At 50.7% G+C, this 24,545-nt stretch overlaps 1 protein-coding gene across 1 annotated transcript; it reads left to right on the top strand.

The window, feature by feature from the left end:
- The first annotated feature begins 515 nt into the window (after positions 1 to 515).
- LOC132588749 (neuronal acetylcholine receptor subunit alpha-7-like) lies at positions 516 to 24,545 on the top strand. Its single transcript, XM_060261155.1, has 8 exons — positions 516 to 593; positions 3,206 to 3,315; positions 5,279 to 5,358; positions 12,739 to 12,906; positions 16,517 to 16,711; positions 20,773 to 20,859; positions 21,867 to 21,976; positions 23,974 to 24,545. The coding sequence occupies exons 1-8, from the start codon at positions 591 to 593 to the stop codon at positions 24,472 to 24,474; spliced, it is 1,254 nt and encodes a 417-aa protein (XP_060117138.1). The 5' UTR covers positions 516 to 590; the 3' UTR covers positions 24,475 to 24,545.

Raw genomic sequence — 24,545 nt, 5'->3', positions numbered from 1 at the left:
TGGGCCGTCCCAACCCAATGCTAACTAAGGCTGATGCTGCTGCCCTTCTGAGACCTGAGATCAGGCTAGCCTGGGGTCTCCAAGTTAGGACTCCATGGAGTTATCGTCCATGTAAGTGCAATTGTATCGTTGTTGAAGGTTATGTTTAATTTTTATGCCCTGAATCAGATATGTGCAGTCCTATTACCTTGTCGATTAGATGTCTTCTCACCCTATGGATTGTGGTGGTTGTAAAAAGTACGATTGTTGTAGCTGAGTTACGGTGACCCAAGAGAAGGTGGCGGCGTCCGAAGAAGTGTGCTTTCAGCGCGTGAAAGCCGACGTTCTGAATAAAACTTTGTTGGTCTTAAAGGTGCAACTTGTCTCCTGCTTTGTTCAGCTGCTTCAGACTAACGTGGCTGCCCGCTTGGCTCTGTGGACAAGATGGATCGTTGATGTGGTCCAAGCTGAGTTTCAATGTGGACTGTTGGAGGGTCCCAATTCTCCCCTCCCCCAATAATTGGCTGTTTTATTCCCACCCTCACCTCTGATTCGTTTCTGCTTGGCAGGACGAGAAGAACCAAGTTCTGACCACCAACGTCTGGCTTCAGATGGTAAGACGTTATGATCTTGTGGGGGGGAGGGCATTTATACCGAGAGCCAGTTTGGTGTAGTGGTTAAGAGCAGTGGACTCATAATCTGGAGAACCGGGTTTGATTCCCCACTCCTCCACATTCAGCCAGCTGGGTGACCTTGAGTCACTTACAAATTCTCTCAGAGCTGTTCCCTCGAGAGCAGTTCTCAAAAGAGCTCTCTCAGCCCCACCTACCTTACAGGGTGTCTGTTGTGGGGAGAGGAAGGGAAAGGAGAGATTGTAAGCCGTTCTGAGTCTCCGAGTGAAGAGCAGGGGTATAAATCCAATCTCCTTCTGCTCCTTTTCTTCTCCTTCTCCTCTTCTTCTTCCTTCTCCCCCCCCTTTGGTGTAGTGGGTTGAATGCATGGACTCTTATCTGGGAGAACCGGGTTTGATTCCCCACTCCTCCACTTGCACCAATGCTGCAATGGCCTTGGGTCAGCCAGAGCTCTGGCAGGAGTTGTCCTTGAAAGAGCAGCTACTAGGAGAGCTCTCTCATCTCCACCCACCTCACAGGGTGTCTGTGACTCTGATTCAGAGAGAAGGGCGGGGTATAAATCTACAGTCTCTTCTTCCTCTTCCTTCTCCTCAAACACTGGCTGGGGAGGGCTTCAGACCTTCTTTCAGACAACTCCCCATGTTCTTTGCCAGGCTGTGCTTCCCAGAATTCTTTGGGGGCGAAGCCATGACAACACAAACTGACCAAAATAAGCAGATAAGGCCCTCTGTCTCTGATCTGGGGTTACATCGCACAGATATCTGTTCAGCTCACAGGGGTGCTTTCCCCTGCCACGAGGAACCTAACACCTGCAGTTTCAAGCATTCTCTGGAGCTGCTGTGTTGGGTCCTTCATATGGTTGCCAACTCCAGCTTTGGGAATTCCTGGAGATTTGAGGGTGGACCTTGGGGAGAGTAGGATTCCAAAAGGGACAGCATCTCAGCGGGAGGGGGCTACAGTGTTATAGAGCCCGCCTCCTGGAGCAGCCATTTTCTCCAACGGAACCAAACTCTCTTGTCAGGAGACCCGTTAAAATTCCAGGAGATCTCCAGGCCCTGCCCGGAGAGTGGTGACCCTTGCTCTGGGCGGGAGACACCGCCCCCTCTCCTAATTCTTACAGCGGGGAATGCTCTTTTGCTCAAGCAACGGTCTCAAAAGCTGCTAAACCAGGGAAAGACTTCGGAGACCCAGGTGGATTATCCGAATGAAACAATGATGCGTTAATGCTTCTGGGAATTTATTCTGCATCGGTTCATTGGTGGCGGGGGGACGGGGAGTAGCACTGAAGTTCCCATGAGCCCTTATAGGGTTGCCAACCTTCAGGTAGCACCTGGAGATCTGAAATTACGGCCCATCTCCGGATGACCAAAATCAGTCCCCCTGAATAAAATGCAGGGCTTGCTTTGGTAGCAGGAACTCCTTTGCATATTAGGCCACACACACCCCTTGTTGTTTTTGTTGTTGCTGTTATCACATTTGTGATTCAGTTTTTCTAATGTGTATATTTTTTGCAATCTTGTCAGTTTGGTGTAGTGGCTAAGTGTGCGGACTCTTATCTGGGAAAACTGGGTTTGATTCCCCACTCATAGAATCATAGAGTTGGAAGGGACCTCCAGGGTCATCTAGTCCAACCCCCTGCACAATGCAGGAAACTCACAAATATGTCCCCCTAAATTCACAGGATCTTCATCGCTGTCAGATGGCCATCTAGCCTGTGTTGAAAAACCTCCAAGGAAGGAGAGCCCACCACCTCCCGAGGAGGAAGCCTGTTCCACTGAGGAACCACTCTAACAATCAGGAAGTTCTTCCTCATGTTGAGCCAGAAACTCTTGATTCAATTTCAACCTGTTGGTTCTGGTCCTGCCTTCTGGGGCCACAGAAAACAATTCCATACCCTCCTCTATCTACACCACTCCTCCACTTGCAGCTGCTGGAATGGCCTTGGGTCAGCCATAGCTCTGGGAGAGGTTGTCCTTGAAAGGGCAGCTGCTGTGAGAGCCCTTTCAGCCCCACCCACCTTACAGGGTGTGTGTTGTGGGAGGAGGAAAATAAAGGAGATTGTGAGCGGCTCTGAGATTCGGAGTGGAGGGCAGGATATAAATCCAATATCATCATCTTTTAATAGCATTAACAAAGCTTTCTGAACCAACGAAAAAAATGTAGCCAATCCTCCAAGAGCTTACAGGGCTCTTCAGACAGGGCCTACTGGAAGCTCCAGGAGGATTGGCTACATCAGGGGGGCATGGCCTAATATGCAGGGCCTTTTTTGTAGTAGGAATTCCTTTGCCTATTAGGCCGCACCCCACCCCTGAGGTAGCCAATCCGCCAAGAGCTTGCAGGGCTCTTTGTACAGGGCCTAATGTAAGCTCCAGGAGGATTGGCTACCTCAGGGGTATGTGGCCTAATAGGCAAAGGAGTTCCTGCTACAAAAAAAAAGCCTGATAAAATGGTTGCTTTGGAGGGCGGACTGCAGGATTATACCCTGCTATGTGGTCCCCCCTCTCCCCAAACCACATCCTCCCCAGGCTCCACCCCCCAAAGCTCCAGGAATTTCGCAACTCAGAGCTGGCAACCCCCTTTTCCTTCCCTTTCAGTACTGGTACGATCACTACCTGCGATGGAACGAATCGGACTACCCCGGCGTGAAGACCCTCCGCTTCTCTGCCGACTGGATCTGGAAGCCTGACATCCTGCTCTACAACAGGTGGGACTGGTTTCTTTCTAGGATGCCCTGAGCCCTTTTCAGGTCTTCTCCGTGTGGAAGAGCGGGGAGGTGGGGGGGACAGGCAGCCTGCAGGCCTTTTGGGTTGGACGGGGGCTTTTTTTTGTAGCAGGAACCCCTTTGCATATTAGATGACCCTGGAGGTCCCTTCCAACTCTATGATTCTATGACAGGGTTTCCCAAACTTTCCCCCCCCCCCCCCCGGTTATTTTTACAGTTCTCCTTTGTGGCCCACTAAAATTCTGGGGTGGAGCCGGGAGACAGGAATTATGTCATTATGTGGTGTCACTTCCAGGTCAAGGGCCAAGTGATGTCACTTCCAGGGCACACTGTAAACCAAAACTCCACCTCTTCCTGTGATTTCACTTCCAGGACGATCCCCCAAACCTGCCTCTTCTTCTGAAGTAACTTTGTTTTCAAACAAATCTCTCTGAAACTCATACTGAGCCAAAATGGGGGTGGAAAGTGGGTGGTCTGCAACTTTTTATACCTTCCCAGGGTCCTCTTCCCTCCCCCCACACCTGCATGCACCTACCTGTTTGTGTGTTCTCCAGCTTGCAAACACTCCTAATGCCCATGTGCAATTGCCTGCACCACCTACACACGCTTTCCTTAACAGCACTGGCCAGTGTATGCAGTTTGGAGTGCTGTTGCCATTGCCATCAGGAATGCCAGCACTGTGTACCACCCACACTGGGCCCTGACAGCTGCTCTATCTCAAAATATGCTGACACATTTAGTAGGCCCTTCCTTCAGCAGCTACTACTGGAACCCTGCCTCCAGCTACAACCAAGCTTGCTTGGTTTCAAGAAAACCTTTTGACAGCTATTTTTCATATTTTTGCTTGGCCGAAACACTGGGAAATTGCTGTGAAACGTAGCAGAGAATCGCACTGCAATTAATGAATTAATTTCAAGTTATATGAAGTTCATACAAGCTTTTCTGCAGTTATCCCAAAAAGGATGTTTATGAGGGGCTTGCAGCTTTTTACTGACTGTGTTTCCCATGCCTTTAAAAGCAACCTGTTCTGCAGATATTTAGCCAGTGAACTTCTTTCATCTTTTTTAATATCTACCGGGGAATTTAGTTTTGGTGTCAGACAGCTGTTAAAAGTAGGACCAGTAAAATGGTGCCAGGTTCATAGTACCGTCACTTCCAGTGCTGTTATATACAGCATTAATCTCCAATAATATCTTTCTGCCCCACACTTCTCACTCTTACTCACTCACACAGAAATCTCATAGAAAGGCCAGCTGGCTACAACTGGGGGTGCTAAGCGGACATGCTCGCCGATTTATCTGGGGAAAAAAGAAAGGAAAGGTCCCCTGTGCAAGCACCAGTCGTTTCCGACTCTGGGGTGACGTTGCTTTCACAACGTTTTCACGGCAGACTTTTTTACGGGGTGGTTTGCCATTGCCTTTCCCAGTCCTCTTCGCTTTCCTCCCAGCAAGCTGGGTCCTCATTTTACCAACCTCAGAAGGATGGACGGCTGAGTCAACCTCGGGCCGGCTACCAGAATCCAGCTTCTGCCGGAATCGAACTCAGGTCGCGAGCAGAGAGTTCGGACCACAGTACTGCAGTACTGCTGCTTTACCACTCTGCGCCACGGGGCCGCTTCCACACGCTCGACACCCCTGCTAGAAAGTTTTAAAGCACCCTGTCAGCTCACTCACCCTATTGATTTTTCTTGTTTAAATATAAACCTTTTTAAAATTGTTCTTTGTTACTCGGCCCGGGTCTCCACGCCTCTTTTCCTGACCAAAGCGAGAAATAATCAGGAGGGGGCTTCCCAAAGGACCCTAATTCCAGAGGGGTGGCAGCATCAGGCAGCACCCCCATCTGCGGTCATGACAGTTGCCGTTTCTGTCATGAAGATCTTTGGCCAGAGCAGACCTGACTCTGACTCACCCAGGCTTTGGTTTCTTTTTCCTTCCCGTCCCCCCAGCGCCAACGAGAACTTCGATTCCACTTTCCACACCAACATCCTGGTCAACTCGAGCGGCTACTGCCAGTGGCTTCCCCCAGGTGAGGCCCAGATGGATCGGACGCGCGTCTCGGAGGTGTTCTGTGCAGACCTTGGATTCAGCAGGAGCTCAGAGGAGCACAGCTCCTGAACCTTTCTGAGGGAGCCAGTTTGGTGTAGTGGTGAAGTGCGTGGACTCTTATCTGGGAGAACCGGGTTTGATTCCCCACTCCTCCACTTGCAGCTGCTGGAATGGTCTTGGGTCAGCCAGAGCTCTCTTATCTGGGAGAACCGGGTTTGATTCCCCACTCCTCCACTTGCAGCTGCTGGAATGGCCTTGGGTCAGCCAGAACTCTCTTATCTGGGAGAACCGGGTTTGATTCTCCACTCCTCCACTTGCAGCTGCTGGAATGGCCTTGGGTCAGCCAGAGCTCTCTTATCTGGGAGAACCGGGTTTGATTCCCCACTCCTCCACTTGCACCTGCTGGCATGGCCTTGGGTCAGCCAGAGCTCTCTTATCTGAGAGAACCGGGTTTGATTCCCTACTCCTCCACTTGCACCTGCTGGCATGGCCTTGGGTCAGCCAGAGCTCTCTTATCTGGGAGAACCAGGTTTGATTCCCCCCTCCTCCACTTGCAGCTGCTAGAATGGCCTTGGGTCAGCCATAGCTCTGGCAGGAGTTGTCCTTGAAAGGGCAGCTTCTGGGAAAGCCAGTTTGGTGTGGCGGTTAAGTGTGCGGACTCATATCTGGGAGAACCGAGTTTGATTCCCCACTCCTTCGCTTGCTCCTGCTAGCATGGCCTTGGGTTAGCCATAGCTCTGGCAGAGGTTGTCCTTGAAAGGGCAGCTGCTGTGAGAGCTCTCTCCATCCCCACCCACCTCACAGGGTGTCTGTTGTGGGGGGGGAGGAAAGGAAAGGAGATTGTGAGCCGCTCTGAGACTCCTCGGAGTGGAGGGCGGGATATAAATCCAATATCTTCATCTACCTCACAGGGTGTCTGTTGTGGGGGAGGAAGGGAAAGGAGATTGTGAGCCGCTCTGAGACTCCTCGGAGTGGAGGGCGGGATATAAATCCAATATCTTCATCTACGTCACAGGGTGTCTGTTGTGGGGGAGGAAGGGAAAGGAGATTGTGAGCCGCTCTGAGACTCCTCGGAGTGGAGGGCGGGATATAAATCCAATATCTTCATCTACCTCACAGGGTGTCTGTTGTGGGGGAGGAAGGGAAAGGAGATTGTGAGCCGCTCTGAGACTCTTTGGAGTGGAGGGCGGGATATAAATCCAATATCATCTTCTTCTTTTCCTCCCCACTTACCTACCTTGTCCATTGAATAGTAGGTGCAGCTGCATAACAATCCCTGGATTAGGAGAGTAGGCAGCCAGCCAGCCACCAAGGGCTTTGCCAAGCCCCCAGCAGCCCTCATTAACCCCTGGAAAAGCCCTCACCACCCTTTCTCCACTTACGTGATTTCGGGCAGTGGGTGGCTTGCTGGCCTTTTGACTGTGGGGGGAGGCGGTCCAGGAGAGCCCCAGGTGAGCGAGGCCTGCTTGGGCTGGCTGGATCTCTAGAAAGGAGATCCCCAAGAAAGAAAGGAGGCCTTGCTTGCCTGGGGCTCTCCTTTCTTGCGTCGAATTGCTGGGGGGGGGGATGGCATATGCCAGGGGTGGCCAATGGTAGCTCTCCAGATGTTTTTTTTTTGCTTACAACTCCCATCAGCCCCAGCCAGCATAGCCAAATGCCTGGGGCTGATGGGAGTTGTGGGCAAAAAACATCTGGAGAGCTGCCGTTGGCCACCCCTGGCATATGCTAATAAGTTATGCTTATGAGCTCCGTCACCTCATTTCCTGCAAAACGACCCGTGGTCACATGTATTTACTTCATTTGTACCCCCATCTTTCTCCCTGGCGGGGACCCAGAGTGGCTTACGCCGTTCTCTTCTCCATGTATCCCTCAAACAACCTGTGAGGAGGGTGAAGCCTAGAACAGGTGACCGACTCAAGGTCGCCCAGCAAGTTTCTGTGGCAGAAGCAGGGATTCGAACCTTGGTCTCCCAAATGCAGTCCAACGTTCTTAACCGCTACACCATGCTGGCTGTCTTTTCATAGAATCCTGGAGTGGGAAAGGACCCCCAGGGTCGTCTAGTTCGCTGTGAAGGACGGTAAGCAGTGGGGTGCCGCAGGGCTCAGTACTGGGTCCCATGCTCTTTAACTTGTTCATTAATGATTTGGAGTTGGGAGTAAAAAGTGAAGTGGCCAAGTTTGCAGATGACACTAAATTGTTCAGGGTGGGGAGAACCAGAGAGGATTGTGAGGCACTCCAAAGAGATCTGTTGAGGCTGGGTGAGTGGGCGTCAACGTGGCAGATGAGGTTCAATGTGGCCAAGTGCAAAGTAATGCACATTGGGGCCAAGAATCCCAGCTACAAATACAAGTTGATGGGGTGTGAACTGGCAGAGACTGACCAAGAGAGAGATCTTGGGGTCGTGATAGATAACTCACTGAAAATGTCAAGACAGTGTGTGATTGCAATAAAAAGGGCCAATGCCATGCTGGGAATTATTAGGAAGGGAAATGAAAACAAATCAGCCAGTATCATAATGCCCCTGTATAAATTGATGGTGCGGTCTCATTTGGAATACTGTGTGCAATTCTGGTCACCGCACCTCAAAAAGGATATTATAGCATTGGGAAAAGTGCAGAAAAGGGCAACTAGAATGATTCAAGGGTTGGAACACTTTCCCTATGAAGAAAGGTTAAAACGCTTGGGAGTCTTTAGCTTGGAGAAACGTTGACTGCGGGGTGACATGATAGAGGTTTACAAGATAATGCATGGGATGGAGAAAGTAGAGAAAGAAGCCCTTTTCTCCCTTTCTCACAATACAAGAACTCGTGGGCATTCGATGAAATTGCTGAGCAGACAGGTTAAAACGGATAAAAGGAAGTCCGTCTTCACCCAAAGGGTGATTAACATGTGGAATTCACTGCCACAGGAGGTGGTGGCAGCCACAAGTATAGCCAGCTTAAAGTGGGGTTTACATAAAAATATGGAGCAGAGGTCCATCAGTGCCTATTAGCCACAGTGTGTATATGTGTGTATATGTATATATATGTATAAAAATATTTTTTTGGCCACTGTGTGACACAGAATGTTGGACTGGAGGGGCCATTGGCCTGATCCAACAGGGCTTCTCTTATGTTCTTATGTGACACAGTGTTGGACTGGAGGGGCCACTGGCCTGATCCAACATGGCTTCTTTTATGTTCTTATGTGACACAGAGTGTTGGACTGGATGGGCCACTGGCCTGATCCAACAGGGCTTCTCTTATGTTCTTATGTGACTCAGAGTGTTGGACTGGATGGGCCACTGGCCTGATCCAACATGGCTTCTCTTATGTTCTTATGTGTGACACAGAGTGTTGGACTGGATGGGCCATTGGCCTGATCCAACAGGGCTTCTCTTATGTTCTTAGTTCAGAGAGCTGCAAAACATGAACATTAGTCTTTTTGTCTTTTCTTAATAGTTAAGGGTACCTTTAATACCTGTTTATTTTTTTTAAAAAATAACACTGGCGGGGGTCAAGTAACCGGAGGGAGGGGAGGGGAAAGTAAGATATGGGGTAGAAAAAATTCTCTTTTATCTTAAGTTCTTTACAAGTTGTAGATATAGTTCTGCTACCATGTGTTACTAATAAAATTGTTTACCACAAAACATGAACATTAGATGTTTGAGAGCGGCAAGACAGGGAGGGAGGAAAGCAAATAGGAGGGAGCAGTGGAAAGAAAGCAACTTTAACTTTAAAAGAAGAAGAATTGCAGGTTTATACCCGCCCTTCTCTCTGAATCAGAGGACTCAGAGCGGCTCACGCTCTCCTATATCTTCTTCCCCCACAACAGACACCCTGAGAGGTGGGTGGGGCTGAGAGGGCTCTCACAATCTCCTATATCTTCTCCCCCCACAACAGACCCCCTGTGAGGTGGGTGGGGCTGAGAGGGCTCTCACAATCTCCTATATCTTCTCCCTCCACAACGGACATCCTGTGAGGTGGGTGGGGCTGAGAGGGCTCTCACAATCTCCTATATCTTCTCCCCCCACAACAGACCCCCCTGTGAGGTGGGTGGGGCTGAGAGGGCTCTCACAATCTCCTATATCTTCTCCCTCCACAACGGACATCCTGTGAGGTGGGTGGGGCTGAGAGGGCTCTCACAATCTCCTATATCTTCTTCCCCCACAACAGACCCCCTGTGAGGTGGGTGGGGCTGAGAGGGCTCTCACAATCTCCTATATTTTCTCCCCCCACAACAGACACCCTGTGAGGTGGGTGGGGCTGAGAGGGCTCTCCCAGATGCTGCCTTTTCAAGGACATCTTCTATGAAAGCTCTGGCTGACCCCAAGGCCATTCCAGCAGGGGCAAGTGGAGGAGCGGGGAATCGAACCCGTTTCTCCTAGATAAGTGGGAGACCCCCAAGGAAATCCAGGGTTGCTGCGCAGAGGCAGGGAACGGCAAACCACCCCTGAACACCTCTTGCCTTGAAAACTGTATGGGGTCGCCATAAATTGGTTGAGACTTGATTTACCGTTTTAAACACAAATCTGCAGTATGGGAGGGGCATAAGATAAGAGGAGCCATGTTGGATCAGGCCAGTGCCCCTTCCAGTCCAACACTCTGTGTCACATAAGAACATAAGAGAAGCCCTGTTGGATCAGGCCAGTGGCCCCTCCAGTCCAACACTCTGTGTCACAGAAGAACATAAGAGGAGCCATGTTGGATCAGGCCAATGGCCCATCCAGTCCAACACTGTGTGTCACATAAGAGAAGCCATATTGGATCAGGCCAATGGCTCATCCAGTCCAACACTCTGTGTCACATAAGAACATAAGAAAAGCCATGTTGGATCAGGCCAAAGGCCCATCCAGTCCAACACTCTGTGTCACATAAGAACATAAGAGAAGCCCTGTTGGATCAGGCCAGTGGCCCCTCCAGTCCAACACTCTGTGTCACGTAAGAACATAAGAGAAGCCATGTTGGATCAGGCCAGTGGCCCCTCCAGTCCAACACTCTGTGTCACAGAAGAACATAAGAGAAGCCATGTTGGATCAGGCCATTGGGCCATCCAGTCCAACACTCTATGTCACATAAGAACATAAGAGAAGCCATGTTGGATCAGGCCAATGGCCCCTCCAGTCCAACACTCTATGTCACATAAGAACATAAGAGAAGCCCTGTTGGATCAGGCCAGTGGCCCGTCCAGTCCAACACTCTGTGTGACATAAGAACATAAGAGAAGCCATGTTGGATCAGGCCAGTGGCCCGTCCAGTCCAACACTCTGTGTCACATAAGAACATAAGAGAAGCATGTTGGATCAGGCCCATGGCCCCTCCAGTCCAACACTCTGTGTCACATAAGAACATAAGAGAAGCCATGTTGGATCAGGCCAGTGGCCCATCCAGTCCAACACTCTGTGTCACAGAAGAACATAAGAAGAGCCATGTTGGATCAGGCCAATGGCCCATCCAGTCCAACACTCTGTGTCACATAAGAACATAAGAGAAGCCATGTTGGATCAGGCCAATGGCCCATCCAGTCCAACACTCTGTGTCACATAAGAACATAAGAGAAGCCATGTTGGATCAGGCCAGTGGCCCCTCCAGTCCAACACTCTGTGTCACATAAGAACATAAGAGAAGCCATGTTGGATCAGGCCAGTGGCCCGTCCAGTCCAACACTCTGTGTCACATAAGAACATAAGAGAAGCATGTTGGATCAGGGCCATGGCCCCTCCAGTCCAACACTCTGTGTCACATAAGAACATAAGAGAAGCATGTTGGATCAGGCCCATGGCCCCTCCAGTCCAACACTCCGTGTCACATAAGAACATAAGAGAAGCATGTTGGATCAGGGCCATGGCCCCTCCAGTCCAACACTCCGTGTCACATAAGAACATAAGAGAAGCATGTTGGATCAGCCCATGGCCCCTCCAGTCCAACACTCCGTGTCATATAAGAACATAAGAGAAGCCATGTTGGATCAGGCCAGTGGCCCATCCAGTCCAACACTCTGTGTCATATAAGAACATAAGAGAAGCCATGTTGGATCAGGCCAATGGCCCATCCAGTCCAACACTCTGTGTCACATAAGAACATAAGAGAAGCCATGTTGGATCAGGCCAGTGGCCATCCAGTCCAACACTCTGTGTCACATAAGAACATAAGAGAAGCATGTTGGATCAGGCCCATGGCCCCTCCAGTCCAACACTCTGTGTCACATAAGAACATAAGAGAAGCATGTTGGATCAGGCCCATGGCCCCTCCAGTCCAACACTCTGTGTCACATAAGAACATAAGAGAAGCCATGTTGGATCAGGCCAGTGGGCCCATCCAGTCCAACACTCTGTGTCACAGAAGAACATAAGAAGAACCATGTTGGATCAGGCCAATGGCCCATCCAGTCCAACACTCTGTGTCACACAGTGGCCAAAAAGTGCCATCAGGAGGTCCATCGGTGGGGCTAGAAGCCTTTTCCATGTGACCCCCCCCAGCACAACATATAGCGCATCACTGCCCCATATAGAGAGTTCCGACAATAAGCTGTGGCTAATAGCCACTAACGGACCTCTGCTCCATATGCGTATCCATCCCCCTTTTGAAGCTGCCACCACTTCTTGTGGCAGTGAATTCCACATTTTAATTCCCTTTGGGTGAAGAAGGACTTCCTTTTATCCGTTCTAACCCGAACTGCTCAGCAATTTCATTGAATGTCCACAAGTTCTTGTATTATGAGAAAGGAGAAAAGTACTTCTTTGTCTACTTTCTCCATCCCATGCATAATCTCATAACCTCTATCATGTCACCCCCGGAGTTGACGTTTCTCCAAGCTAAAGAGCCCCAAGCGTTTCAACCTTTCTTCATAGGGAAAATGCTCCAGCCCTTTAATCATTCTAGTTGCCCCTTCTCTGGACTTTTTCCAATGCTATAATATCTTTTTGGAGGTGCAGTGACCAGAATTGCACACAGTATTCCAAATGAGACCGCACCATCGATTTATACAAGGACATTCTGATACTGGCTGATTCGTTTTCAGTTCTCTTCCTCATAATTCTCAGCATGGCGTTGGCCTTTTTTTATTGCCATCGCACGCTGCCTTGGCATTTCAGCGAGTTGTCACTGAACAATGTGGAATCGCGCTGACCACTTTACGGGGTTGTTGCCGACCGACACGAAGCGTGCGCGGAATCGATACCAAACGTGATGCATTATTGATGAAGGGTTTGAAGGATTGAGTGATGCCGTAGCGCCCCCTGCTGTTAGTTTAAGGGAAACGAGTGCTTGGAATGAACTTGGAAGAGCTCTCTTTTCCAGCTTAGTCGGTGTCCGCTTCGACAGCTGCCGTCACTCGCTGCGATTTCACGGCCTCTTCCTTCCCCTCAATTCTGTCCTCCCAGGCATCTTGAAGAGCACCTGCCGGATCGATGTCCGCTGGTTCCCTTTCGACACCCAGAAGTGCGATCTGAAATTCGGCTCTTGGACTTACGACGGCTGGCTGCTGGAGCTGCGCATGATGGAGGCGGACACGTCTGGCTACGTCGCCAATGGGGAGTGGGACCTTGTGGGTAAGAGGGCGCTTGAGGGGAGCCCTGGGTCAAGTCGCTAGACCTCATGACCCTCCCTTGATTCCCCCCTCCCCTTTCCTGGTCACCTCTCCTTTCATTGTGCCCAAATGCTTGAAGATGCAGTAACAGAATAAATGACCCTGAACGATGTAAACGGATGTGTGCGTGCCTTTGCCAGTTGGCTCGCTCTGAGTTGATCAGGGGTGGAATTCGAGCAGGAGCTCCTTTGCATATTAGGCCACACCCCCGTGATGGAGCCCATCCTCCAAGAGCTTCCAAAAAAAGAGCCTTGTAAGCTCAGGAGGATTGGCTGCATCAGGGGGGTGTGGCCTAATATGCAAAGGAGCTCCTGCTAGAATTCCACCCCTGGAAGTGATGTTCTGTGTTCTTAAGAACATAAGAGAAGCCATGTTAGATCAGGCCAATAGCCCATCCAGTCCAACACTCTGTGTCACACAGTGGCCAAAAAAAATTATATATACAAACACACACACACACACACACTGTGGCTAATAGCCTCTGATGGACCTCTGCTCCATATTTTTATCTAACCCCCTCTTGAAGGTGGCTATGCTTGTTGCCGCCACCACCTCCTGTGCAGTGAATTCCACATGTTAATCACCCTTTGGGTGAAGAAGTACTTCCTTTTATCCGTTTTAACCTGTCTGCTCATCAATTTCATTGAATGCCCACGAGTTATTGTTTTGTGAGAAAGGGGAGAAAAGTACTTCTTTCACTACTTTCTCCATCCCATGCATTATCTTGTAAACTTCTATCATGTCACCCCGCAGTCGACGTTTCTCCAAGCTAAAGAGCCCCGAGCGTTTCAACCTTTCTTCATAGGAAGGTGTTCCAACCCTTTAGGTAGGTAGGTAGGTAGTTTTATTTATATCCCGCCCTCCCCGCCGAAGCAGGCTCAGGGCGGCTGACAACATCATTCAATTATACAAAAACAACAAAACAACAAAGTTACATTTAACGTTAAAATTCTAATAAGTTTAAAATGATTAATTAATTAGTAATAAACGTGCTAGTGCTGTTTGTTCTTTATATGATGGCGGTAATCCTTAGCAATCACTTCCTTCATCAGCAATCACTTCCTTCATCAGCGAAAGCCAGTCGAAAGAGGAAAGTTTTGCAGGCCCTGCGGAATTGTTCAAGGTTCGCAGGGCCCGCATTTCCTCTGGAAGTTGGTTCCATAGGTTCAGGGCTACAGAGGAGAAGGCCCGATTACGGGTGCATTGCAGCTTCACCTCTCTTGGTCCGGGGGTGGTCAGCAAGTTTTTTCCAGCTGACCTCAGTGCTCTCTGGGGTTCGTATGGGGAAAGACGGTCCCTAAGGTAGACAGGTCCTCGACCATATAGGGCTTTAAAGGTGATGACCAGCACTTTGTAACGAACCCGGTATGTAACTGGCAGCCAGTGCAGCTCGCGCAGCCCAGGCTGTATATGCTCCCATTTAGGGAGCCCCAGTAACAGTCTGGCCGCTGCGTTCTGCACCAGCTGCAGCTTCCGGGTTCGGTACAGAGGCACTTTAATCATTCCTGTTGCCCTCCAGTTGCCTTCTTGATGATGATGATGGTATCGGATTTATATCCCGCCCTCCACTCTGAATTTCAGAGTCTCAGAGCGGCTCACAATCCCCTTTATCTTCCTCCACCATAACAGACACCCTGTGAGGCGGGTGGGGTTGAGAGAGCTGTGACAGCAGCTGCCTTTCAAGGACAACCTCTGCCAGAGCTATGGCTGACCCAAGACCATTCAGCTGCTGCAAGTGGAGGAGTGTGGTGCTTGGGGGGGGGGGGGGCCAACAGTGGGAGTGCTTTCAGAGTTGTGGACCTCCTTATGACACCTGGGTTTTGGCCACTGTTGTGACACAGAGCGTTGGACTGGCTGAGCCATTGGCCTGATCCAACATGGCTTCTCTTACGTTCTTATGTCTGAGGCAGTGATGCTTTTGTGTTCTTGGTACTTGGGAGGGGCAAGAGTGGGAGGGCTTCTGGAGTCCTGGCCCCGCTGGTGGACCTCCTGATGGCACCTGGATTTTGGCCACTGTGTGACACGCAATGTTGGACTGGGTGGGCCACTGGCTTGATCCAACATGGCTTCTCTCGTGTCCCTAAGGGACATTGCTTACATTTAGCAAGTTTGGCCACCCCTGGTCTTTAAGGTACCCCTGGACTCTTGCTCTTTCGACTGCAGGGGTAGGGAACTTTTTTCCTGCCAAGGGCCATATGGATATTTATAACATCACTCGCGGGCCATAAAAATTATCAACTTATTGCTCTGCCTTCTTGGTGCTTGAGGGGGCCACAGTGGGAGGGCTTCTGGAGTCCTGGCCATGCTGGTGGACCTCCTGATGCCCCCCTGGTTTTGGCCTCTGCATGACACAGAGTGTTTATTTTATGCGGTTCTTACATTAAGCAAGTTTGGCCACCTCTGGTCTTTAAGGTACTCCTGGACTCTTGCTCTTTTCGACTGCAGGGGTAGGGAACTTTTTTTTCTGCCAAGGGCCATGTGGATATTTATAACATCATCCACGGGCCATAAAAATTATCAACTTATTGCTCTGCCTTCCTGGTGCTTGAGGGGGGCAACAGTGGGAGGGCTTCTGGAGTCCTGGCCATGCTGGTGGACCTCCTGACGCCCCCCTGGGTTTTGGCCTCTGCATGATACAGAGTGTTTATTCTCTGCGGTTCTTACATTAAGCAAGTTTGGCCACCTCTGGTCTTTAAGGTACCCCTGGACTCTTGCTCTTTTCGACTGCAGGGGTAGGGAACTTTTTTTTTCTGCCAAGGGCCATGTGGATAAAAATATGGAGCACAGATAAAAATATGGAGCACAGGTCCATCAGTGGCTATTAGCCACAGTGTATGTGTGTTATAAAATTTTTTGCCACTGTGTGACACAGAGTGTTGGACTTGATGGGCCGTTGGCCTGATCCAACATGGCTTCTCTTATGTTCTTATGGATATTTATAACATCATCCGTGGGCCATAAAAAATTATCAACTTAAAAAACTGTGCTCCGCCTAGGGAGAACGATTCAGGCCAGCAGAATTAATGCAAGTCATTGTTTTTCTATTTGAAGTCAGGTGGGGAGAACCTAATCTGGCAAATGCCTAGGTCCAGGGCTTTTTTTTGTAGAAAAAGGCCAGCAGGAACTCAGTAGCATATTAGACCACATCCCCTAACATTAGCATATTAGGTCACACACTCATTAGCATATTAGGCCACACCCTCTGGGATAATCAAGTGCAAACTGAACGGCGACAGTAACGTTTCCAGGCCCCGCAGCAATTCTGGCCAGCCAGCCAGGCCCCGGGGAGGCTGCCGCACAGTACATCTGGGCCCTGTGATCCCTGCCTGGCCCTGGGGAGGCTGCTGCACAGCGCGGCTGGGCCCCACGATCCTCGCTGGCCAGCCAGTCCCCAGAGAGGCTGCCACATGGCTCGGTTCAGCCCGGCAATCCCCGGGGACCCCGCCAAGTGACCCCACTCCTGTTCTACTGGATATAACTTGTCTTTCTGCTGCAACTTTCCGTTTGGACTGAGGGGGGCCTCCCGTAACCAGATCTACGCTGACAGAAGCTTCCATTCCCCCCTCCCACAGGTGTTCCCGGCAGCGAGAACAAAGTTTTCTATGAATGCTGCCGAGAGCCCTACCTGGACGTCACCTTTGCTGTCACCATGCGCCGCCGGACCTTGTACTACGCTCTCAACATGTTGGTGCCCTGTCTGCTGCTCTCGGCCATGACCTTCCTCGTCTTCCTCCTCCCAGCCGACTCCGGGGAGAAGATTTCTCTGGGTAAACCCTGCTGCAGGCTGGCTTGGGGGTGGAGGTGGTGGAGGAGCTGAGCGGCCAATGGAGAAGGGCGGGGGGGGGGGAGGAAGGAGATGGTGGCAGCTCCTGGGGAGAGCCAGTTTGGTGCAATGGTGAAGTGCGCGGACTCTTATCTGGGAGAACCAGGTTGGATTCCCCGCTCCTCCACTTGCAGCTGCTGGAATGGCCTTGAGTCAGCCATAGCTCTGGCAGGAGTTGTCCTTGAAAGGGCAGCTTCTGTCAGAGCTCTCTCAGCCCCACCCACCTCACAGGATGTCTGTTGTGGTGGGGGGAGGTAGGTTGAGGAGATTATGAGCCACTCTGAGACTCTGATTCAGAGTGAAGGGCGAGATACAGATCCAGTATCGTCATCGTCTTCTTCTTCCTCCTCCTCCTCCTCCCCCCCCTCCTCCTCCTCTTCTTCCTCGTCTTCTTTTTTCTACTTCTAGATAGATCCAAGTGGGCAGCTGTGTTGGCCTGATGCAATAGAAAAAAGCAGTAGACAAGTTGCACGTTTAAGACCAACTAAGTCTGATGAGGTCTGCTTAAGAGCATCCGAAAGCTTACATTCCGAATAAAACTTAGTTGGTCCTAAAGGTGAACTTGTCTACTGCTTTTTTCTACTTCTACTTATTCTCCTCCTCCTCCTCTTCTTCTTCTTCTCCTCCTCTTCTACTTCTACTTCTTCTTCTTCTTCTTCTTCTTCTCTTCTACTTCTTCTCCTCCTCCTCTTCTTCTCCTCCTCTTCTACTTCTACTTATTCTTCTCCTCCTCTTCTACTTCTCCTCCTCCTCCTCTTCTTCTCCTCCTCTTCTACTTCTTCTTCTCCTCCTCTTCTACTTCTTCTACTTCTCCTCCTCCTCTTCTACTTCTACTTATTCTCCTCCTCTTCTACTTCTTCTCCTCCTCCTCTTCTACTTCTACTTATTCTTCTCCTCTTTTACTTCTTCTCCTCCTCCTCCTCTTCTACTTCTACTTATTCTTCTCCTCTTCTTCTCCTCCTCTTCTACTTCTTCTTCTCCTCCTCCTCCTCTTCTTCTCCTCTTCTACTTCTACTTATTCTTCTCCTCCTCCTCTTTTCCTCCTCCTCCTTCTCTTCTTCTACTTCTCCTCCTCTTCTTCCTCCTCCTGTTCCTCTTCTTCTCCCCCTCCTCCTCCAGATTGTGTGTTCAAATGCTCCTCTGGGGGGAAGCGATGAACAGAGGGGAAGCTGAAATGTCAGAGACGCCTAATACAAGTAGCCCAATCTTTGAAGGCCCTGATCTCGGGTGGCTCAGGCTAGCCTACCCTTGTCAGGTCTTGTAAGTGAAGCAGGGTCAGCCGTGGTTAGTACCCTTCTGGTGGACCTCCTGATGGCCCCTGGGTTTTGGCCACGGTGTAACAGAAAGTGTTGGCCTGATGGACTCCTGGCCTGATCCAACATGGCTTCTCTTATGTTCTTAAGTCTGGGGCAGGGATGCTCAGACTTTTTGGTACTCGGTGGGGGGGCACAATGAGAGGGTTTTTGGAGTTCTGGCCCCACTGGTGGACCTCCTGATGGCACCTGGTTCTTTGGCCTCTGTGTGACACAGTGTAGGACTGGATGGGCAACTGGCCTGATATAACATGGCTTCTCTTATGTTCTTGTGTGACACAGAGTGTTGGACTGGATGGGCCACTGGCCTGATCCAACATGGCTTCTCTTATGTGACACAGAATGTTGGACTGGAGCGGCCACTGGCCTGATCCAACATGGCTTCTCTTATGTTCTTATGTGACACAGAGTGTTGGACTGGGTGGGCTACTGGCCTGATCCAACAGGGCTTCTCAAGTTCTTATGTGACACAGAGTGTTGGACTGGGTGGGCCACTGGCCTGATCCAACATGGCTTCTCTTATGTTCTTATGTGACACAGAGCGTTGGACTGGATGGGCCATTGGCCTGATCCAACAGGGCTTCTCTTATGTTCTTATGTGACTCAGAGTGTTCGCCTGGATGGACTCCTGGCCTGATCCAACATGGCTCCTCTTATGTTCTTATGTGACACAGCTTGTTGGCCTGGATGGACTCCTGGCCTGATCCAACATGGCTTCTCTTATGTTCTTATGTGACACAGAGTGTTGGACTGGATGGGCCATTGGCCTGATCCAACAGGGCTTCTCTTATGTTCTTATGTGACACAGAGTGTTGGACTGGATGGGCCATTGGCCTGATCCAACAGGGCTTCTCTTATGTGACACAGAGTGTTGGACTGGAGGGGCCATTGGCCTGATCCAACATGGCTTCTCTTATGTTCTTATGTGACACAGAGCGTTAGACTGGATGGGCCACTGGCCTGATCCAACAGGGCTTCTCTTATGTTCTTATGTGACACAGAGTGTTGGACTGGATGGGCCATTGGCCTGATCCAACATGGCTTCTCTTATGTTCTTATGTGACAAAGAATGTTGGACTGGATGGGCCATTGGCCTGATCCAACATGGCTTCTCTTATGTTCTTATGTGACACATAGTGTTGGACTGGATGGGCCATTGGCCTGATCCAACATGGCTTCTCTTATGTTCTTTGTGGCGGAACCGGCCCGATTCTGCCTTCAGACCCGGTCCCGTCCGCTCCCTATTGAGTCGCCAACTCCTGAAGGGAGCTATTTCTCCTCCTGCCCCTTGGGCGCGCTGCCACCACCTGCTCAGTCCCGGGGTTCAGATTGAGAGGAACAGGACTCCCAATCCCCCTCTCCCGCTATGAGGCCCGGCCTCAAGGTCCTCTGCCACCCTGTACTTGGGTTTCACAGAGACCTCAGCACTTCTTTGGGGCACCCCTGGAGGATTGGCACCTTATCCAACTGCATGCCTTCCCCCTTCCCTGGGGCCCCCTTCTTAAAAACAGCGTGGTCTAAAGCGGTTTGGAGATCTATGTGGTACAGAGATTGACTGCCAGCATTTAAAACAGAAGAACTATTTATTTACAAGAGAAAAAGATAGGAAAAGAAAAATAAACCAAAAACAGTTGCATTTACAAAATTAGCACAGCACAGCACACGCACAGCAAACAGCATAACAAAATAAAGGTGGTTTTTAAACGCATCGTATTGTCCCTGGTCTACACTTGCCCTGTCTATGAGAATGACTTACTTGGTCTGACTGCCTGGGGCCTCCCAGGCAGGAGCCTCCATGGCTCACCACATGCTCGCTCGAGCGCTGGCTTCCAACTCCCTTCTCTTCCTGCTAACACACATGCCAAGAACAAAAGCACTTCCTGCCTCTCTAGGAGATTTTCCCCCTAGCGTTGTTGGTTTGGCTCTGGAAGGGAGGGGGGGAGTGAGGGGAAGGCTACAAAGCCTGCTGAGGGATTTACTGACCCCTGCCAAATGAAGCACCACCACTGACTAAAATGGCGTTTCTCCACATTCTTATGTGGCACAGAGCGTTGGACTGGATGGGCCATTGGCCTGATCCAACATGGCTTCTCTTATGTTCTTATGTGACACAGAACGTTAGACTGGATGGGCCACTGGCCTGATCCAACACGGCTTCTCTTATGTTCTTATGTGACACAGAGTGTTGGACTGGATGGGCCATTGGCCTGATCCAACATGGCTTCTCTTATGTTCTTATGTGACACAGAGCGTTAGACTGGATGGGCCACTGGCCTGATCCAACAGGGCTTCTCTTATGTTCTTATGTGACACAGAGTGTTGGACTGGATGGGCCATTGGCCTGATCCAACATGGCTTCTCTTATGTTCTTATGTGACACAGAATGTTGGACTGGATGGGCCATTGGCCTGATCCAACATGGCTTCTCTTATGTTCTTATGTGACACATAGTGTTGGACTGGATGGGCCATTGGCCTGATCCAACATGGCTTCTCTTATGTTCTTATGTGGCACAGAGCGTTGGACTGGATGGGCCATTGGCCTGATCCAACAGGGCTTCTCTTATGTGACACAGAATGTTGGACTGGAGGGGCCATTGGCCTGATCCAAAATGGCTTATCTTATGTTCTTGTATAGCCTGGTCTCTCCAGTACTGAGATTCATACAACACTGTCCTTCTCTCCCTCTGCAGGCATCACCGTCCTCCTCTCACTCACGGTCTTCATGCTGCTGGTGGCTGAGGTCATGCCCGCTACATCGGACTCCATCCCGCTCATTGGTAAGGGAAAGAGGCTGGGATGCTGACTGGTTTGGGGTCAGGATGCCCTCATCCAGAGGAGGCCTAGAGGTCTTCCAGAATTAAAGCTGATCTCAATTTCCCCAGGAGGAAATGGTTGCTTCCTATTAGGGTGACAAGTCCTTTATTTACTGCGCAGGCCTGTTGCATGCCTTGTATGGAATGTGTGTTTAAATATTAGCCACAGGAAGTTAGCGCCTTCTTCAAGGCCTGCAACTCCCACCTTAGAATGCCATTATCTATAGCTGTGCTCTGAGAGGGTTGTCGATGTAACATTTAACTAATTAACACGAAGCAGAGAGTGAGTATAAATGGGCAGTCTTTGCAGTGGAGGACGGTAAGCAGTGGGGTGCCGCAGGGCTCAGTACTGGGTCCCATGCTCCTTAATTTGTTCATTAATGATTTGGAGTTGGGAGTGAGCAGTGAAGTGGCTAAAGTTTGCAGATGACACTAAAGTGTTCAGTGGTAGAGCATCTGCTTGGGAAGCAGAAGGTCCCAGGTTCAATCCCCGACATCTCCAACTCAAAAGGTTCCAGGCAAATAGGCATGAAAAACCTCAGCTTGAGACCCTGGAGAGCAGCTGCCAGTTAGGGGAGGGATGGTGGCTCAGTGGTAGAGCATCTGCTTGGTCAGCAGAAGGTCCCAGGTTCAATCCCCGGCATCTCCAACTCAAAAGGGTCCAGGCAGGTAGGCGGGAAAAGCCTCAGCTTGAGACCCTGGAGAGCAGCTGCCAGTTAGGGGAGGGATGGTGGCTCAGTGGTAGAGCATCTGCTTGGGAAGCAGAAGGTCCCAGGTTCAATCCTCGACATCTCCAACTCAAAAGGGTCCAGGCAAGTAGGTGTGAAAAACCTCTGCTTGAGACACTGGAGAGCCACTGCCAGTCTGAGTAGACAAGACTGACTTTGGTGGACCGAAGGTCTGATTCAGTAGAAGGCAGCTTCATCTGTTCATGTGTTCTGCTGTTACCCTTCCTTCCTGCTCCCTTCCAGGGCAGTACTTCGCCAGCACCATGGGGATGGTCGGGCTCTCTGTGGTCGCAACCGTCTTCGTGCTCCAGTACCATCACCACGACCCCGATGGCGGTTGCATGCCCAGATGGGTGAGTGTCTTTCTCTCAGTGAAGGTCTGTGTGCTACTAATTCTGTCCCAATCCAATGTGTTCTCCTCCTTTCCTCCTGTCTGGAGTCCAGTGCCTTGATCTTTCCATGGGTCACTGCTTTGCTCCTTCTACTAGTAATTTAAATTAAACATCACTAGGAAATACATAGAATCCTAGAGTTGGAAGGGACCTCCTGGGTCATCTAGTCCAACTCCCTCCACAAGGCAGGAAACTCACAAAGACCTCCCCCTAAATTCAAAGGATCTTCATTGCTTTCAGATGGCCATCTAGCCTCTGTTGAAAACTCTCCGAGGAAGGAGAGCCCACCACCTCCTGAGGAAGCCTGTGGAAACTTAGAATCATAGAATCATAGAGTTGGAAGGGACCTCCAGGGCCATCTAGTCCAACCCCCTGCACAAGGCAGGAAACCCACAAATACCTACCCCAAATCCACAGGATCTTCATTGCTGTCAGGTGGCCATCTAGCCTCTGTTGAAAAACCTCCGAGGAAGGAGAGCCCACCACCACCTCTCAAGGAGGAAGCCTGTTCCACTGAGGAATCACTCTAACGGTCAGGAAATTCTTCCTAATGTTGAGCTGGAAATTCTTTTGATTTAATTTCAACCCATTGGTTCTGGTCCTACCTTCCGGGGCCACAGAAAACAATTCCGCACCATCCTCTAGAGGACAGCCCTTCAAGTAGGCAATGAAGATCCTGTGAATTTAGGGGGAGGTGTTTGTGAGTTTCCTGCATTGTGCAGGGGGTTGGACTAGATGACCCTGGAGGTGCCTTCCAGCTCTGTGATTCTATGATTCTAAGTACTTGATGGTGCTCCTATCACCTCTCAGTCGCCTCCTCTCCAGGCTAAACATCCCCAGCTCCTTCAACCTTTCCTCATAGGACACGTCCTTTTGTTTTACCTATACCTGTAGCAAAAGCAATTAACAGGCAACTTTTATTACCTTTGATTGGCTTCCCACGCGAATGCTATCCAGACCAAACGGCCTTCCAATTTATTACTCTGTTTTGCCATTTGAGCCTAACTTTCTGTCAGTTTACACTCTTAACCGACCAGCTATATGGTTTCAGCTCACTGCATCCCTTTCATTGTCTGATGAAGTCTGCCTGCATACAAAAGCTTCCATTCTGAATAAAACTTTGTTGGTCTTAAAGGACCTACAGGACTCCTCTAAGTTGTAGGGCAGGCGTGTCTAACTCATTAGTTATGAGGGCCGGATCTGACATAAATGAGACCTTGTCGGGCTGGGCCCTGTTGGGCTGGGCTATATCTGTACCTATTTAAGATTAGGTAGCAGAGATAGAAACTTTATAAAGGACACAGACAAACACAATTAAGGACCTTTTTTTTAAAAAAAAAGCTTTAAACATGCTTGAAATAGCGCTCGCTTTTAAAGGTGATTTCTATGTATCTCTCCCATGGGATCCAGGGAACTGGGCAAAGGAAGCTCCGGCTCTTTCCTTCCTTCCCCAGGGGATCAGGAGGGAGAGGAGCCTCAGCCAATAGAAGGGAGAGCGGCTTGGCTCAGTAGCTCTGCCATGCGATTGAGAGAGCCTGGCAAAGCAAGCTCTGCCTCCCCCCCCCTTCCTCCCCAAGGGAGGAACCTCAGCCAATGGAGAAAACAGAGGTTTTGCTCTGCAGCTCCTGTGCGATTGAACAAGCCTGGCAAAGCAAGCTGTTATGCAGAAGGAAGCAAAAGAGAGGGAGAAGGAAGCAGACGACAGCCAGTTGCTCGGGGATCTGATAGGAACCCTCCAGGAATCTGATTTGGCCCCTGGGCAGCATGTTTGACACCCCTGTTGTAGGGGGATGCGGCAGGCGTACAGAGATGTAATATCGAATTGACCACTAGAGGGGGCAAAAGACGTGCAGAAAAAGGGGGGAAACGAAGCAATAGGGAGGGACGCACAAGCGATGGAGATGACAGTGCCAAAACCCCCCCGGATCTCCTCTCAGTGTCTTTCTTTCTCCCCACAGGTGCAGGTGGTAGTGTTGCGTTGGGGGGCCTGGCTGCTGCGCATGCGCCAACCCGGGGAGGAGGCCGTGGGGCGGCCCCGCTGCGCCCCCAGCCTGCTGAGCTGCAGCTCCGACAACAGCGACGGCAGCGCCACGCCGAAGCTGCCAGCCGTCGCCAACGGTAACCTTCCCTACATGGGCAGCCCGGCGGCGCCGCTGTCCGCTAAGCCTCCCAAGGTGCCGCGGCCCTTCCTCCCGTCACCGGAGCTGCAGGCCTCCCCCCCAGAGGAGCTCTTGGGCCCCCCCGAACTGGGGCACATCCTGGAGGAGCTGCGCTACGTGGCCGAGTGCTTCCGGGGGCGGGACGCCGCCCAGGCCGCCTGCAGCCAGTGGAAGTTTGCTGCCGCTGTTGTCGACCGCCTCTGCCTGGTCACCTTCGCCCTCATCCACATCGTCTGTTCCATCAGCATCCTCATGGCGGCCCCCAACTTCGCTGAGGCCGTCACGAAGGACTTCCTGTGAAGCCCTGGCAGTGGTCTCCCCTGAAGGGACATGGCTGTGGTTTCCTGCCCTGGCAGTGGGATGGGCACGGC

Source organism: Heteronotia binoei, chromosome 1, assembly GCF_032191835.1.
Source record: "Heteronotia binoei isolate CCM8104 ecotype False Entrance Well chromosome 1, APGP_CSIRO_Hbin_v1, whole genome shotgun sequence".
Taxonomy (NCBI): domain Eukaryota; kingdom Metazoa; phylum Chordata; class Lepidosauria; order Squamata; family Gekkonidae; genus Heteronotia; species Heteronotia binoei.
Note: the sequence above shows the minus strand (reverse complement) of the source record. Positions and strands in the feature narration are given on the sequence as shown.

What these genes read in the sequence shown, in the direction of transcription:
- LOC132588749 (XM_060261155.1), top strand. An exon ending in TGGGGAGTGGGACCTTGTGG is followed by an intron (nt 12,907 to 16,516) that starts GTAAGAGGGCGC and finishes CCCCTCCCACAG; the next exon opens with GTGTTCCCGGCAGCGAGAAC. An exon ending in GCGGTTGCATGCCCAGATGG is followed by an intron (nt 21,977 to 23,973) that starts GTGAGTGTCTTT and finishes TTCTCCCCACAG; the next exon opens with GTGCAGGTGGTAGTGTTGCG.